This window comes from Patiria miniata, unplaced genomic scaffold (assembly GCF_015706575.1).
Source record: "Patiria miniata isolate m_02_andy unplaced genomic scaffold, ASM1570657v1 HiC_scaffold_19, whole genome shotgun sequence".
NCBI lineage: Eukaryota > Metazoa > Echinodermata > Asteroidea > Valvatida > Asterinidae > Patiria > Patiria miniata.
Window position 1 is genome coordinate 1,577,148 of NW_024037057.1, and position 19,044 is coordinate 1,596,191.

The 19,044-nt window shown below is 38.7% G+C and overlaps 1 protein-coding gene across 1 annotated transcript in view; it reads left to right on the forward strand.

Annotated features, from left to right (window-relative positions):
* Window positions 1-2,915: 2,915 nt before the first annotated feature.
* The window catches only part of LOC119725294 (pseudouridine-metabolizing bifunctional protein C1861.05-like), a 28,072-nt gene continuing 11,943 nt past the window's right edge, over window positions 2,916-19,044 (forward strand). The window contains exons 1-13 of the mRNA XM_038196668.1: window positions 2,916-3,022; window positions 3,829-3,995; window positions 5,411-5,522; window positions 6,213-6,387; window positions 6,995-7,106; window positions 7,825-7,931; window positions 9,140-9,266; window positions 10,144-10,264; window positions 11,161-11,246; window positions 12,625-12,827; window positions 13,102-13,263; window positions 14,949-15,077; window positions 18,157-18,271. Of these exons, the coding sequence (XP_038052596.1) occupies window positions 3,863-3,995; window positions 5,411-5,522; window positions 6,213-6,387; window positions 6,995-7,106; window positions 7,825-7,931; window positions 9,140-9,266; window positions 10,144-10,264; window positions 11,161-11,246; window positions 12,625-12,827; window positions 13,102-13,263; window positions 14,949-15,077; window positions 18,157-18,271 (1,582 nt within the window). The 5' untranslated portion in view covers window positions 2,916-3,022; window positions 3,829-3,862. The remainder of the gene's footprint in view (window positions 3,023-3,828; window positions 3,996-5,410; window positions 5,523-6,212; window positions 6,388-6,994; window positions 7,107-7,824; window positions 7,932-9,139; window positions 9,267-10,143; window positions 10,265-11,160; window positions 11,247-12,624; window positions 12,828-13,101; window positions 13,264-14,948; window positions 15,078-18,156; window positions 18,272-19,044) is intronic.

Genomic DNA, 19,044 nt, shown 5'->3' on the forward strand with positions numbered 1-19,044 from the left:
CGCAGCCGCCACCATTTGGGGCAACATATGGGACCCAAAAAATTGGACTGGTATGTGTGTAGCTACATACACTCTACATAAAAAACTAGAATAAAGCGCCCTCATCAGACAAAAAATACAAAAAATGCTGCACAAAATTCCCATGTATACGTAGTACCCGTTGCATAGGGTGATGATAGCCTTTAATTACAGAAAAAAAGACTTTCTACAGAATTTATGTCGTGCGCCAAACAGTTAAAAAAGTCTACAGACATCTACCCTGTACAGAAAAAGTCTACACGCATCTACCCTGTACAGAAAAAGTCTACATGCATCTACTCTGTACAAAAGAAGGTCTATACGCATCTACCCTGTAGAAACAAAGTGTAGATGCATCTGACCTGCACCAAAAAAAGTCTACATGCATCTACCCTGCCCCAAAAAAGTCTACACGCATCTACACTGTACAAAAAAGGGTCTACACGCATCTACACTGTACAAAAAAAAAGTCTACACGCATCTTCCCTGCACAAAAAAGTCTACACGCATCTACCCTGCACAAACATGACAAAAGAGTCTACACGCATCTACCCTGCACAAAAAAATGTCTACACACATCTACACTGTAGAAAAAAAGTCTACGCACATCTACACTGTACAAAAAAGGTCTACACGCATCTACACTGCACAAAAACAGTCTACACGCATCTACCCATGCGTGTTGTTTCTACAGGGTATGTAGACCTTTTTTTGTACAGGGTAGATGCGTGTAGACTTTTTTGGTGCAAGTCGGATGCATCTAGATTCTGTTTCTACAGGGTAGATATGTGTAGACCTTTTTTGATCAGTGTAGATTAATGATGTGCAAACTCGACCAGAAACCGAAACCGACCTCAGGGCGGTTTAGCCATCTTTTGAAAAAACACACGAAATAAACCGAAATAAACCGAAACAGTTGAGAAATTCAGGTGATCCAACATTATTGACAGTCACTGTGACCGCAGCCCTGGTGTGGTGTGGCCACCGAGCGCACTATCAAGTTCCCACGGTATTAATTTCTCCAGTCGGATGGGACTGACAGTGAAATAGATACATTGTAACAGTTTTCATGATTACTGCGTGATGATACCATGCGTTTGTTCAATAAGCGGAGTTACCAGGTACTCTCGACTTTTTCTGTACAGTGTAGATGTGTGTAGACTTTTTCTGTACAGTGTAGATGCGTGTAGACTTTTTCTGTACTGTGTAGATGCGTGTAGACTTTTTCTGTACAGTGTAGATGTGTGTAGACTTTTTCTGTACAGTGTAGATGCCTGTAGACTTTTTCTGTACAGTGTAGATGCCTGTAGACTTTTTCTGTACAGTGTAGATGCCTGTAGACTTTTTCTGTACTGTGTAGATGCGTGTAGACTTTTTCTGTACAGTGTAGATGTGTGTAGACTTTTTCTGTACTGTGTAGATGCGTGTAGACTTTTTTTGTACAGTGTAGATGTGTGTAGACTTTTTCTGTACAGGGTAGATGCGTGTAGACTATTTCTGTACAGGGTAGATGTGTGTAGACTTTTTCTGTACTGTGTAGATGCGTGTAGACTTTTTCTGTACAGTGTAGATGCGTGTAGACTTTTTCTGTACAGTGTAGATTTTTTCTGTACAGTGTAGATGTGTGTAGACTTTTTCTGTACAGTGTAGATGTGTGTAGACTTTTTTTGTACAGTGTAGATGTGTGTAGACTTTTTCTGTACAGGGTAGATGCGTGTAGACTATTTCTGTACAGGGTAGATGTGTGTAGACTTTTTCTGTACTGTGTAGATGCGTGTAGACTTTTTTCTGTACAGGGTAGATGTGTGTAGACTTTTTCTGTACTTGGTAGATGTGTGTAGACTTTTTCTGTACAGTGTAGATGTGTGTAGACTTTTTCTGTACAGTGTAGATGTGTGTAGACTTTTTCTGTACAGTGTAGATGTGTGTAGACTTTTTCTGTACAGTGAAGTTGTGTGTAGACTTTTTTCTGTACAGTGTAGATGTGTGTAGACTTTTTCTGTACTGTGTAGATGCCTGTAGACTTTTTCTGTACAGTGTAGATGCCTGTAGACTTTTTCTGTACAGGGTAGATGTGTGTAGACTTTTTTCTGTACAGTGTAGATGTGTGTAGACTTTTTCTGTACTGTGTAGATGTGTGTAGACTTTTTCTGTACTGTGTAGATGCCTGTAGACTTTTTCTGTACAGTGTAGATGTGTGTAGACTTTTTCTGTACAGGGTAGATGCGTGTAGACTATTTCTGTACAGGGTAGATGTGTGTAGACTTTTTCTGTACAGGGTAGATGTGTGTAGACTATTTATGTACAGTGTAGATGCGTGTAGACTTTTTCTGTACAGGGTAGATGCGTGTAGACTTTTTCTGTACAGGGTAGATGCGTGTAGACTATTTCTGTACAGGGTAGATGCCTGTAGACTTTTTCTGTACTTGGTAGATGTGTGTAGACTTTTTCTGTACAGGGTAGATGTGTGTAGACTTTTTCTGTACAGGGTAGATGTGTGTAGACTTTTTCTGTACAGGGTAGATGCGTGTAGACTATTTCTGTACAGGGTAGATGTGTGTAGACTTTTTCTGTACAGGGTAGATGTGTGTAGGCTTTTTCTGTACAGGGTAGATGCCTGTAGACTTTTTCTGTACAGGGTAGATGCCTGTAGACTTTTTGAATGGCGCACGACATAATTATGTAGATGTACCGGTACATGTACATGTAGTCTTCTTTTTTTTAACTATAGGCAACGGTACTACGTACATGTAGACATGGGTATTTTGTGCAGCATAGTTTTTTTTGTCTGATGAGAGCGCTTTATTCTAGTTTTTATGTAGAGTGTATGTAGCTACACACGTACCAGTCCAATTTTTTTGGTCCCATATGTTGCATGGTATAGCCGCCACGGTTTATTTTTTTGATACCCAGCTGCCACAAGAGGGCGCTGTACGACGAGTGAATTACCGGAAGTTATGCATGTTGAGGCGCGCGATGCTCGAAACTTTCCAAATCAGTTCAGGTGGGTAGAAACTACTTAATTCTAGAAGTAGGTAGAAACTAGACCGGTAAATGTATTTCAAATACTGGACCCTCTTTGGCAAGATTACCATATGCGAAGTTCACTAATTTTCCTCTGTACCCAGCCAGATAGCAATTTCATGTCATCAAAGTCAATTTGAGCTAGCAGTGAGAAAATACATTTTCTTAGAAAACACTCATAGGGTTTGTACACAGGGTGTTGAGTGAACTTCGTATATGGAAATCTTTCCTTCCTTTGTACTGTGAACATGCAAAAACAGAAGAAAGCTTCAAAAGGATTACACAAAAGTTACAGCTGGACCAAATGCAACTTCCGGCCACTTCCTTTAGTAATTGATCAGAACTATCTGCAGTCCTGAGGGCTCTTTTCGAAAGGTCCTGTGATGTCAATATAAAATACATTTTGAAAATAAAACCTCTTTCCTATGCATTTTTGTGTGCATGCTGTTATAAGTACCTAAACAATTAAAAGGTTAACTTTACAGAATAGAGTTGAAGGTTCAACTGTATCTTAAATTTAGAAAAAAAAATTAAAAATAAGTATAAAAGACCAATAGACACACATAAAAAAGTTACAAAATAAAATATTTTCCTATCTACCTACTTGGATCATTTTTAGGGCTTAACAGTAAACACACAATTGTTTTTCTCGGAACGAACAATTAACCAAATATAATATGGCAGTGTTATGTGCATGATTGTTTCCATAGCTATTCATTTTCATTGTGGTTAATTTTCATGTGGTTATGTTCGATGTTTGTCATGTGTATATATTTTTATATGCAGGTTCACTAGTTTTGAAATTGGCAAGTAACAAAAAATGAGAATGGGAATTGGTATGAGAATTCTGTGGCAGAAATGGTCTTCATTGAACAAATACTACAATGCGATGCTACATAATGCATACAGGAACTACATGTACATATCCACAAGGAACATATCTGCTGGCAGTGGTGAGTTCATTTCAAGTGTAGGTGCACTGATCTGCATTGTGCACCCTGCTCAATCCAACAGGTCTTGTTGGATTGAGCAGTAAACTTCTTGTATCTATTCCTGTTGAAATCTGTTGGATTCAGCAGGCAGACTTGTATTCGAGTCACCAAACATCGAGTCCGAGTCACCTCTCCCGAGTCCCGGGTCATGCAGGTTGAGTCCGAGTCATGAGTCACAAGTCACAAAGGTCGAGTCCGAATCACGAGTCACCTTTAATATATATATATGAGATATATTTTGAGGTACTGCTAAAACCTCACTGTGTACATTTTCCATTATTTTTCACAGCTTTTCTCTAATTTAATTAATTAACTGGAATTACATGTTGAACATGTAAAATAAGGCAAGGCACCAGTGTCTGGAAAGGATAATCTGGTACTGAACACTGTCGAGCTTGCATTTACGCAATACCAAGGGCGGACGCTGGGGTACATGTTTCGATACATTGATTTCCCAAATCAATATGGAAACAAGCCAGCCGCACGCGCTTTGTATGTACAGTACTTGGCTGCATTTCTTCTGCACCGCACAGACTGTATCGCTTGCTCAGGAGAGGATCGTCTTCAAAATAATTTGTAAATCCTATATTGTTGAAAAAAATAAGTGATTTGTGGTAATTTTGGTCGAGTCCCGAGTCACGCAGGTCGAGTCCGAGTCCACAGGGTCGAGTCCGAGTCCAAGTCATCTGTCAACATGGCTCGAGTCTGAGTCACGGAAAATGGGACTCGAGTCATACAAGTCTGTCAGCAGGTAACTGAAAACATCCAGAGTCGGATTCTGTTAGGTGTAACGCCAAGCTGGACTCTGTTGGATCCAGCAGGAAACAGAAAAATAAGGCACGGTTGGATTCTGTTGGATTGAGCATGCCAGTCATTTTATATTTTCAAATACCTGATTATGTAGGACTGTTGGATTGAGCAGGAAACTCGGATGAGTAAGCGTCAGGCTGTTTTTGACTTGAAATCCTGATAATGCTTTTCTTTTGTGTTCTGTAATTTCCTGACTGATACTGATACAGCTATAAGCTTTCATTGTTTAGCAATCTTATTATGCACTCAAATTAATTGCGTCTTATCGTCCACTATTTTGATTCAAGAAAAAGTTTGATGACTCCGCTAAATATCAACCAAATATTCAGGGATTGAATACTTGAAACAGTCATTATTATTAACTGAAACTACAATGCACATACAAGGTGAGTCATAGGAAGCATCCTAGCCACAATGCATCACAGGGCTAAGAAGTTGCAAGTGAATGATGAATCATAATTGAAGATGCATTTGTTGGAATCGCAGAATATATATGTGACTATTTAGTTCAACTCTCTCATAAGAATCAAACAAACTAAGGTGAAATTTTCTTGTGTTTTATAAAGACTTGTTGGAGTACCATCCTGATGTGGCATCAGCTCTCTCTCGAGATGACCCTGTGGTTGCATTGGAGAGTACTATCATCACTCATGGGATGCCATACCCTGACAATCTCAGGTAAGATGGAGAGCATTATGACCAGGGGGTCTGCAGAATCCAACTCAAGATCTGAATTCTGCCGATTGAAGGTTCAAACCCAGCTTGTAGGGTGGTGGTGAACGTTGTCCTTAGGCATGACACTCTGTCATTAATTACAACTCCACCCAGGTAAATGGGTACCTTTAACATTCACCGGTTTGTGATGTATGTATGGCGTGCAGTATGCACAATGTTATCCCCAATGTGCTAAGGTCTTTGACGTCTTTGCAATAGTCTCTCCTGACTCGCTCATTGTAACTGAATGAACAGATATATGTGCATGGAATTCATACTCCCTATGTAGCTCAGATGGATTCGGGAAGCTTATTGGTTTGGAAGAGTTGGAATAATGTAGTACCCTGAGCACCGATATACAAGATATGTATTATGCCATACGAAAGATACATACAGTAGGATAGACACATTATCAATCTTTCATCAATCATCTTATTTATATAGTGTATGTGTAGTATATCAGAATCATCGTTCCGTTTTCATTTTTTACTTTCTTTTCATTTGTAAATGTTTTATAACATTGTATCATGGAATACACCCTGTATTTAGATTTTAAGGGCCACGTTATCACAGTTCCTGAGGCTTGGTATCAACTTTAAGTGTATTTCTGATTTTGATAAATGAGAAGTTTTACATACATGTATCTGTTTTCAGGACAGCAGAGGAAGTGGAGTGCATTGTAAGACAGAATGATGTAACCCCAGCTACTATTGCTCTGATGAATGGCAAATTTCTCATTGGATTGAGACAGTCTGAATTACAACATCTATCAGAGTGTTCTGGATCAATTAAAGCATCTCGTAGAGATCTTGCATGGGGTTTGAGTCAGGTAATAGCTACTGCTATCTTATTTGTGGATTAGTTGTTGTCAAGAAACTACATTTACATGTTGCTACTTCATTTCCTTTGCTTTGTTGATTTGTTACAGTCTTACAAACGTTAGTTGTTCTCTACTTTATCTTGATTGCCTTTCTCAGTGTACAAGCCCTCTACACAGTTCAGGTCATCAGAATAATGTAGCCATTATACCTGTTATTGCTCAATTATTGACGCAACAAGAGTTGTTGAACCCAGGTTGGCTTCATGACCACTTGCTAACATACCACTGTTTAAACCTGGCACAATTCAAATCATGTGGATGTCCAAGTCACCTGTCACATCCATGCTGGTGGACATGTGAACAACATGTGCAATTACTAAATTTGTTCATAATCATGGCCCCTTTTTAATTCCTGCCTACTTTCTCTTCTAAACCCTGCAGTGTTTTTTGTGAACAATTACATAGAAGACGAACCCCATTTGTATTGATTTATGAGGCCAAACACTGACTAAAGACGACATAGAGGATCTAATGCACCGTCCACATTTGCTACCATATAATTGGTGCCATGTTTTAACGAAAACAAACTATTTGTTGATGCTGGTTGTATTTGTAGGGACTTCAATGTGGTACTACAGTATCAGCAACAATGATTGGTGCCCATCGTGCTGGTATACCTATCTTTGTGACTGGAGGAATAGGTGGTGTCCATCGAGGAGGAGAAACAAGTCAGTCACAACTTGCTCTAATCATTGGCATTACATGCATAGTGTGAATAGAGGCAATAATAGTGTGGTGGGGCTGGTTTAAGGGCCTGGTCGCTGATAATGGCCCGAGCTGAAGGTTGGGGCCATTATCGGCAACCAGGCCCCTAACTGATATTAAACCAGATGTTTACAACTGTTCCAATATCATTCAAACTGCAGTGTATGAACTGGTTGTTCACTATGAAGAACATGAAGTCCATGAAAACCATTGATTTGTTTCTAGATTGATCAACTTATTACTTAGACACAATCACATGTAATGAACACAATGCCCAACATTTGACCCTGTGGATTCCTTATGAGATTTCCTTTGAGTTCCGAGTAAGTTCTGTCAGCTCCCTTTTAGTTTTTGTGTGTATATTGTAAACCTATACATATGTACATGTACAACTGCCTTGTTTACATGTTTGTACCTGTATTGCATATTCTGCTTATACATGTAGACCTAATGCATTGCAGGTACACTGTATCTCAGAGGGTGTTTTTAATTTAGTTACAATGAATGCACACAATTTTGATCATGCCTATCCAAGCACTTCAAAACCTCTGCCCTCTAACTATGTCTTAATGCATAATGTCTATTAGGAAGCATTGATAGTTCATCTTTGTTGCGTTCATATTATTTATATCACCTTGTTAGTACATATCCTTACATTGTATTTTTTATCCCATAAACTAGGTATGGATGTGAGTGCTGATTTGACTGAATTGGGTCGAACTCCTGTTACAGTCATTTCAGCTGGTATCAAGTCAATATTGGATATTCCAAGGACACTGGAATATTTGGTAAGCATGAAATGAAATCATTATATGGTAATCTACAATTGAATCAGTGGAAGTAACAGCAAAGTAGTAGCTCAGCACTCATGTGCAGGTGTTGTGAATATAACCAACTTTTAAAACAAGTACAAAGGACCTGATGATATGTCAACATCAATAGTTTTTTTTTCATCTTGTCCAATCAGAAAACAATTGCTTTGACAAAAGTGAGAAATGACTTGAACACAGACTAGCCATCTGATAACTTGTCTCACCATACACGTGACCCGACCCAATTGTATGCAACATTTACGCGTAACACAGGCAGACCCGCACAATTGTACACACAACATGTACACATGTACATACATTCGAAACAAACATAGGCCTAATATATACGTGGCACAGGGAAACGCGGAGAAATGCTGCTGCGTACAAAGTCTATGTGGCTTGGAAAACTATACAAATTGAAATAAAAATGTGATTATAATGTCACCCGAATGCAACTTTGTTTTAGAAAATGAAAATATGTTAAAGGGAATATTCAACATTTGCAAACATCAAAAACAAAACTACCAAATTATTATGAAATCCTTACTGGACTGTTAGTGAATGACAGTCTAAAGTATCCTGTAAAATTGTGGCACCTGGTGTCGTGACATTTTCAAGAAAAGTGGTATTTTTGTATCAATTTCCAAAGCTGGGCGGCCGACCAGCATTGGAAAAAACTGGCTTTTTACAAATACTGCCCCCAATTTACCATATTTAGTTAGCGGCGCATTTTGTTTGTAATCAATTACACACCTATGAATGGGTACAAGCCAGCTAGACTGGTTCCCTGACCTTACAATTCCAGACGTCTATAAATTGCTCCGTTTTATCTTATGTGGGGTCAGGGAGCCAGACAACAGGAACATGATTGTTTTCTTGGTTTTTCCAGCATCTACGAACACAAAACTTCAAACAAGTCAGTGAAGTTTTAGAAAGTTTAAACAAATATATGCTGGGGGCGGGCAAGTTGGCCATGCAGGGGACGAGTTGGCCAGGGGGCGAATGGTAAGGGGCGAGTAGGTCAGGGAGCGAAGGTGCGAGTTGGTAAAGGGCGAGTTGACCTACAATCGAATGTAAATATAGATTAATGACACATAAGATATCCAGGAAGACAGTTTGCATTGAAATCCAGATTTAAGTGAAGTTTGACAAAGTATTGTATGTTGTATTTTTGCTGTGGACAGGAAACGGAAGGTGTTACTGTAGCAGCATATGGTCCTAGTAATGACTTCCCAGCATTCTTCACACCAAGCAGTGGCTGTCAAGCACCCATTCATGTCAAATGTGCAAAAGATGCTGCTGAACTAATAGGTAATCTGAGACTTGTAGGTTTGCATGGTGGACATGAGGAGTGAAGAATACATGTACCTTACCTGCATGTAATATGCTTAACCTAAGACCTAAACTCCCCAAAATGTGTATTCAGCAATAATAGGTATTCGTCAATATTAAGATGTGTATGTCTCTACGAGACATCTATTTTTTTATGCTTTCCAAAAGTACATGTACTTTGCCAAGCAAGTTGAACTTTGCACACCTGTAACACGTACAAAAGTTGTGTGTTTTTAAGAGATGTCTGTACAATATAGTGGAGAACACATGTTCTCTACTTTTTGTGTTGGTGCAGAAATGTGTGTCATCTTGATTGACCTAGACCTACTGTTAGTATTTGCACACATAACATCATGAATGATCCAACTGAATGGTTAAACTTGCACCACTTAACCCTTCATATTTTCATCACTTGACACCAAAAAAGTTTGTGATTTGATACATTTGCAAGTATAAAGAAAACTTCACAAATGTATGGATTTCTCAAAGAAACCTCAGACTGTTAATATCTGTCCTTCAGAAAGAAATATTTTTCAGAAAGTATAATCAGAAATTTTTATTTTCAAAACAAATTATTTTATTTTAGGAAGACTGAAAATTCCAAACCAATACAAATTTGCAACATAAACAGTTAAGGTATTTGCAGATTTTAATTTACTTGTGGAATTATATATTAAAAATCGTCTCAATTATCACATGTCTAAACAATTGTTTCAGTCAATTCCTAGTAGGACAACCACTTAAGAAACTGATATGCCACTGAATGGTTTACATTAACTGACATTTGATTTGAAATAGTTTCTGATCTTTTGCATTTGTTCCTGTTTGTTTATGCTGTCTTTTTTATGTATGGCAGATTACAGTTTATCTTTGGAGTTAGGTTCTGGCATACTGATAGGTGTTCCCATACCAGGGAGTCTAGCAGCTGAAGGCCAGGCTATTGAAGAAGCAATTCAGACAGCATTACAAGAAGCAAGGTACCCATCTGGTTGCATTGTCATTAATAATAATAATACCGGAGTCTTGTACAGCACACTATCTACCAACAATTAGGTACTCAAGGCGCTGGAAATTATGTTTCTTATTGAAGACAGGTAAATGAACTTTATGAGAAATATGAGACCCATTATGTAGCACCTTCTAAGGGTATACAAGGTGCTGCGGCGCATATTGCAGCCACTGCCAGAAACACCGGGGAAAACCCCTTCTCTTAGCGAAAAGTGTTACTGGGTTCTTTAATATGCATTACACAACACACGGGACCTACGGCTTTACGTCCCATCCGAAGGACGAAGCAATAATGGTAAAGAGCCTTGCTCAAGAGCACAAGCACCATGTTCCCACGGTCAGGATTCGAACCCATGTACCACGGCACACGAGTCAAACACCGTAACCATTAGACCACAGCACCCCACATTCTATAGACCTTTATCATGCTGCTACCATTTCAGTCATGTTCCCTGTATCCAATAACGGTACTGAATGATAATGTTTTTTGTGCAAAAAGGAACCAGACTATTTTTCCTTCCAGCCTCGCTTTGGTTACGTTGATTTGAATGGGAAAAAATCAAGAAGGCCGCAACATGAGAATGGTCTATATCATTGAACAGAGAAATGGAATGAAGTACTCCAATCTTAATAATCTTATTGACCTAACACTGACAATGTAAGTCTACACATTTCGATCAATTTTGGTTGAACAAAGGCATTAAATAGACAAAATCTTAATCGTGTACTCTCTCTTAGGCAAATAATCACAACAATTCAGGATGCTAGAAAAAAATATATAGTAATAGAATTTTTAAAAGTAGTAGTTGTGTCTGAACACATTGCAGATAAACCATTTACTACTGGACTGATACTTTTCCTTTAGTACTAAAGGTATACAGGGCAAGGAAGTGACGCCATTTATTCTCGACAGAGTCAACCAGATAACGAAAGGAGAGTCACTAAGAGCTAGTATCCTTTCAAAGTCAACATGTCAACACAATGTAAATACAGTTAGGTAGATGTTTTTTATGAACCCTAACCTCCCCAACTCCATCAAAATCCATCCCCCCATTTTGGTGCATTTTGGGGGACTTGGTCCTGCAGGCCTGGTGTGATTATGATGGACTTGGGCCTGGAGGCCTAAAGCAAAGCATGCATTGGAAGCAGTGTGATTGATGGATTTTGGAGGACTTGGTCCAGTACGTAGTAAAAGACAGTAGGAGTTAATGGTGTTTTTTTCTATTTCATCAGCTGTGTATGCTTAAATAAGGGGATAATAGTGTAATGGAGCATTTACAAATGTGTGGTTTAAAACTGTTTAGGGGCCTGGCTGCCAATAACTGCCTGAACAGGAGGCGAGGGTTGTCATTGGTGCTCAGGCCCCTAGCCGATTCAAACATCACATTTATAACTGCTCCATTGCACTATTATCCCCATTCATGAAAATTCACCTTTTATGGTCAGGAACCAGTAAACAAGTCAACAAACTTCCAACAATTTTGTTTTGTTGTGCGAGTGAAACGGAGATAATATCAGTGGTTCTCAAGCACTTGGTTATAGATGGCGCACATGGCACATCCCTGGTGTGGAGTCGCACTGAGTGGTGTGTTTTTAAGCAGTGGTTTAAAACTACCCATGGGATGGGCTCTCGACCAAAAGGAATAGGTAACCTGTCCCGTGAATCAGTGAATACGTGTCATGTTATAGGCACTGTATTACCCAGTGTTGTCTGAGAGCTTGCAAGGAAAATTGCACAAACTTGCAAGAGTAGGACTCAAACCCAAAACCTCTTTCCCTACTTAGTGCAGATATCATAACCACTAATCTTGCCAGGGTTGGCTGGCTGATTCAAATCTGAACAACTTTACTTGTAGATTTATATATGATTTTAAAGAACCCTTGCAGCTCCACAATAGTAGAGATCATTTAGAGCAGTCAACATGAAGTGGACTCGCCAACCCTCCGATGCAAACATACATTCTGTGTCAAGTAGTCCTTTCAGTTAAAATCAAACATGTGACTGTTTTCAACAGTTAAGAATTCCCAGCCTACATAACAGCAGGATTGACTGGCTGGGACTGTTTAAGTAACTTGATACAGCTATGCTTTGACTCGCAACTGTGACCACAACTTGCTTGCTTTGTCTGTTGACCCAGTTTGACTAGTCACAGTGCTTGCTTGACATAATTATGACCTGACTGCTGGTGACTAGCCTTTGTAAAAAGTATAGCATTCGAAGTGGAAGTGAATTTTGACTGTTTAAAAAGCAGGAGGGTTTAATCATGCTAATAGTTCAGTTTACAACATTTCAGTGACTGTCTTAATAACCTTAATGGTCTTCTTTCAGACATTGCACTCATTAAAAATAATGCAGAGATTGGCAGCAAGATAGCAGTGGAACTTTCCTACATACGAAAGAAAAAGGCCAGTAAGAGACCTGACAGGAGTCGGGTTGATAAACATCAAGACAGTACAATGCAGGGCAGGCCAGTAGTCATTGGGGGAAGTAATGTTGACTTGGTCTCATCAGTTCGAAACTCAAGTATAATTGTAAGTAATGCCCTTAATATTTTTGTTATTTATTTGAACATCTATTTTACCTTTTTTAAATATGAAAATTCATCAAAGATGGAAATCTACGTTTATTAGTTCAGTACTGTTTTAACATTAGAAAGTTTAGCCAATGCTTTACAAAGGCTACCAGTGCACAATATTTCACAGGCATCTTTGATTTTTGTTATGTTATAGCTTATGTAATAATGCAATCTTGCAATAATGAGCCCATATACTTGGCTAAGAAGTGTTTTTTTCTTTGTACCCATAGTTTGGCGATGAGACAAATGCTGGCAGTATACATGTCACACTTGGTGGTGTTGGACGGAATGTTGCCGACTGCATGTGTCGTCTTGGTACTTCTCCTCTGTTTTTGTCAGCCATTGGTCGTGATAGTCAGGGGGATATGTTGCTGAATCTTTCTCCACATATGGTACATAGTCAGTCAGTTTAAATGCCATTTTATTTTTGTTAGTCAGGTTAGGTGCAGGAACATATTGGAAGCACAGTGGAACGCCGCTATAAAGAACATCGCAGGATCCACAGAAATTGTTCGTAATATCGATCGCTCGGTATAACGATTTTATTAGCCGCCGGTGCTCTGGTACTCACTTTTCAATAAATAGCGCCCTTCAGAACTTCACCCTGCACGCCCTGGTACTTATAGTTACTGAAAGATGACTTTGAACATGTGCCAACTATTGAATTATGTCATTACACAGTTTTGAGCTTACTACCTACAGCAATGGGTGGCTTTCCCCTTCTATTCCTTGGGGAAATAATAGCCACTTGTCGCTCTTCTGATGACATTTTTCAAGAACAATGCTCAGTATGTTTTGTACCAAAAAATCGGGAGCCAACCACAATGTTTGGTATAACCGAATGTTCGGTATAGCGGTGTTCGGTATAGCGACGTTTCACTGTATATCATTTGCTTAGCCAAAAATATTGCTTAACAAATATATGTACTGAGGAAAAATCTGTGGAAAACCAGTCACAAGCAAGACACATTGCCTGACATTTTGGAAGTGAATTCCATACACTCTGAGGACAGACAGACAAAGGGAGAACAACAGAGTTCAGTTGGCCTCAAGATTTTTTGTTGAAAACGGTCCTCGATTGTGAGTTTGTTTGCTTAGTCTATGGGAGAGTGTGATGTTAAAGGGACAAAGGGAAAGACAATGCCTTGTCCTTGAGAGTTATGTAAAACAAGACTACATGGCCTGAATGTGTTTTTGCTGCATAAGTATTGTGTGATTTGCAAATATCTATGCTTAGCAGCTACATGTAATTGTGCCCTGGCAGCGGCTAGTCATTCAGATTCCATCCCATTACACATGTGCTTGTGTCTGGGTTATCAATTATTCATCCTAACAAATGACATTGTAGGTATTTTTTTTATAACAAGCTTGCACAAATAACAATTAAAACCCACTAGTGTTGTCTGGCACTACTCTTTGTAGAGTGCTGATATGCTTTTCTGGAGGTGCAAGTTGTAATCCATTCCTAGATTAACTTCATTTTGAAACAGAACTTTAAAAAGTGTATTCAACGAACTACAGCTTTGACAATTAGCCCTTAACCATTTCTTGTTTAAGCACACAGACCCCTTCTAAAAAAAAAAGAGTTTAAAAAAACAATTACAGCAAGAAAGCTACAACAGATCCTTGCGCTATGTAGCCTTAATATATCGCCTTTCATTTTCCATAAAACATTTTCCATAAAGGTCACACAGCAAAATATTTCCCACCTTTTTTGGAAGAGTTTAATTCTTTTCTTCTATTTACTTGATTCTCTTTTAGACTCTCTCAAAAGCACATACTGTATCTGTGTTGACAATGACCTAAAATAGACTACATGCGAGGTATTCTTGCAGCGTTGTACTTTGGATTGATATCAAGAACTCTGCAGTGTTTTGCTTGGCCTAATCTTGTAGGCCTGTTTGGAATATTTAATATTGAATTTCAATTATTTCAGTTGACTTGATTCCCTAGGCTTACTGGTACCTATGGTAGTTTGTTGGTTTTGATTAGAGGTCACCGTCAGGGTTATTGTTGTTTGGGATGAAGGCCTCTACACTCTTCTAATATAGCTTGTAATTCATTGTTTTGATTGCAGGATACATCAGGTATATCAGCTCTAGACAGACACACTACAGCAACCTACTCCTGTGTACTAAATAGTGAAGGACAGTTGGTGATTGGTGTTGGGGATATGGACATAACTTCACAAATAACACCACAATATGTAAGTACAATACTTTGATGCTTGTCGCGTAGTGAAAAAAACAAATATTGTTATCATGAATAACATTTTTGGAAAATTTATAATTTTTTTATTTATTCCTCATGTACGGGACATTTATTTCTGAGGTTACCAGAAAATGAAAAGTGAAGTGAATTAAAAATGCAAACTGAAGCTTTATCAAGGCAGTTATTTCCCTTTGAAGTGGGCAAGGCTGGGCAGTTTGTTTTCTTTCTGAAAATTGGACATGCTTACGCCTTTGAATGAGCTTTGATCCTGATCCTCTGATGTGCACATTACTGTAATTTCATGAAAATGTCATCAGGTATCCAATCACAAGTGATTTTTGGAAGAATTTTCATCAAAGGAGTCCCTTCATCTGGAATACACTGCTTTGTGCTTTTAAACGCAGCTCTCAGAAAAGTTAGAAAGATTTTTAAAAACTAAAATGCACATACCTTAAAAATTTACAGTTATTTTTGTAATTATCTTTATAAGGAATGTTGGGGTACATAAAAAAAATGGTCCTCAAAAATCGAGCCGTTGAAGCACTGGTCTTTATTCCAGTCTCGCGTTTCTTTTCAGAAACATTGCTCCAAACACATGTACTCTAGTGTTTTGGACCTGATTTCCAAAATTTGTCGCTTACTTGGTATGCATAATATGCAGTGCCAGTCTGATGTTGAGAACTTGGACTCATTACACTGACTTTTTCTTATTACTGGAAATATGTACAAGCAAGGTATAACTTGGTAATAAGTTGCTCCGTCAATGTGTGATGTAGGTCTTATGCAGTTATTATTGGCCTTGATGCATGAATTCTTTTATCTTGACCATGCCAATGGTGCACCAATGGTGCACCATTCACTGAAGGCTGTGACAAGACTCATTAGTAATAAATGATTAAATTTGGTTAAAAGTTTTCCTAAAATAGCTTGGAATTTGATACTTGATGTCATCTTGACTTCCCAGTAAACATAAATACCTCAGGATAGTGTACTGTTATTAAATGTGCACCCCTTCCTATTTCCACAAGAGCGCATTTCGTGGTATGTGTGTCCATGTCTAAGGCCCCATGGATTAAATCCGATTTGCGGGCGCCCCCGGGTGCACGCGTGCGCATGTGGGCAAACTCAAACAAAGGAGATTTGGAACCCCTAGTATAGCCCGCATCGGCACAGACTTGCACGCAGTGGCACGCAAATGGACTCATTGCCAGGCGGTATACCATTTAAAAAAAAACATGCAGAAACATCGTGTTGGACTGTACCAATGTATTCGAAAATGACTTGTTCAAACGTACAACACGTAGGCCTACGACAGGAAATGTTTCTGATTAGTCAATCCAATGGGCAACGGGAATCCATGCAGTCACTGACTGCATTTCTTTTAATGAATGGTTAATACTTTTGTAACTCCAACAAGGGTTGCAATATTTACGCGATTTTACATGACCATCCAAGTTACCACTTTCCTCTCAGGAAAAATTGATAGGCCTACTCGCAATCTTTACGCAACGTTTGCTTTGTTAATTATGTGAATGTGAACAAATGTCAGAGTCTTTGAATGAATTGGAGTACCAACTTCAAAAAAAAAACCTTTATATTTACTGTAATTAAGAAATGTGGCATCCGGACGGGTACCGGAATGTCGTCAGTACAAATATTTTGCTGGGGTCGGTGCAATTCAAAAATTGAAAATTTGAGGGCACATAATATCTTATCTGATATCCATGAGAAAAAATGGATACAGCAGTGACAATGAAAGGAACAGGAAATTCAATGGCATATGCAAATACATACCTCATCGCAACAAAAACATTCCACTTGACTCTCAACGGGCCCCAATTAGGGCCTAATTTATTAAAAATAATGACGATACATGTAGGCCTACCGGTATGTACCTGCAGATACTGTGATTGATTGCACAGCAGGGCCTATACTTGCTGGTTTGATTTGATGCCTTTTGATGATGGACTGTGTGTTGAATTTCCAAAGATTTGTATTGAGTGATGCCGGCAAAGCACAGGCTGTTTCGGAGAACTAAGTTGAATAATGAAAATGCATTTGAACATGTGTATTCTTTCTCTTTCTATTGGTGATAAAAGAACTTGAATAATGTACTGGAACTTTCTTGAAAATTCATTTGAACATGTTCCGTAAAGAAGTTGTCCCAAGAGTTAATCGCAGCAGGTCAAGACGAGACGACCATATACGTTCGGGAGTTAATATGAAATAAAATGAAATAAATGAACCAGTCGTTCAACAGACTTTCACATTTCCAGTAAGAAGTTCAGTGTCTTTCAATTAAAACTATGTGAACTTTAGAAGCTCTCAACGAAAAAAAACCCAAGAATATCTGGAGCTCAAATCACATGACGCCAGAAAAGCCATTGAATATAGCCAGTGTACGATTCAAGTAAAGCCACATACCCAATCAATCAAGAGAGTAATCGAGACACCATTGTGGCACCACATGCACCAGGGTCCTCCAGTCCTTTCATCACAACCTCTTTGTCTGGTACCGCCTTGGCCGGCAACCCAATTTCTTAGTATAGCAACCCATGCCTGTGCTCACTTGCCTGCATTGACACGCAATGGCACGCAAATTGCCCGCACTTGCACTCAAAGGAACGCAAAGGCCCGTGCGCACACACAAATCGGAATCAATCCATGGGGCCTAAAAACAAAAGACGTGTGACTCGGACTTGAATCAAATGACTCGTGACTTGGACACGGACTTGAACCAAATTACTTGAGACTCGGACTCGAGACTCGGATTCGGCCTGGACTCAAGTCACTTGATTACAACACTGCCTCAGGATCAGGGTCAGTGCTTGGTTCAAGATAAGCCAATGTATCATTGAGACGAAACTGAGTAAATGATGAACACAAACACCTACACACTGAGATTTGTCATGCGCAAGATGAATATAATTAGTCTGCAGAAATAACAACTTCTTTCTGCGATTTATGAATGAGTAACTCCTTGAAGATTACTATAAATTAGCCTGCAGTAAAAATCACTTAACTTTCTTCTTTGATTTATGAATGAATAACTGAAAATGACTGTAATCCCTTAGGTGACTCAATTTGAGAGCCAGCTACAGTCAGCCCCACTGGTGTGTATTGATGGCAACATACCAACAGAAACCATTGAATACATTTGCAAATATTGCTCTCAACACAACATTCCAGGTAAATTATTACTACCAATGCTACGACATTCAAGAAGAACAGTCTGGAAGAACAAATGTGTAAATAGCAGTGCCAAAAAAAACCAAAAAAAGAATTGTCATTGGTTTTTAATTTACAGTTCAGGACAGCATTAGTACATATTTGTCACATGTTTGAAGCAATGCTGGAAGTTTTCTTCAACCTCTGGTTTATCATATACTGGCCCCAAAAATATAAGTTATTAGATTGGTCAATGAAAACTCTGATGTTAACTTTTGATGGGAATTCTCAAATACTTAATATCTTATTGATTTGCTATTTCATTTAGTAATGGGGAGTGATGACAGAAGATGTTAGGTATTTTTAATGAATATGAATGATCAAAGAACATATTGATATAAGCTGAAAAGAAAGGAGTTTAACCAGTGAGTTCTAAATGCAACGTGAGAGTACAAGAAATGCAGATGCAACGTGTGCGTTGTTGAACCATAGAGCAAGGACAACAGAACAGAGGGAAGTGAAATGTCCATTTAAAGATTGTGCATATTGGGTTTTTGGTATATTTGCTTTGTTAACACATCAATTTAGAAAACAAATGTATATATCCAAACAGCCGCACAAAAGTCCTACAAAATTATGAGCTTTTCACGGGTTTGCGCACGAACACTGATGCGCCCAGAAGGCTGTGTATGGTTAGTCATTTAGTGTAGCTTTCTACTACTTTAATACAGCTTAATACTGAACATACAAATTATGATTTCCCACAAGTAAAGTATCGTTAAAGCATGCTGGCA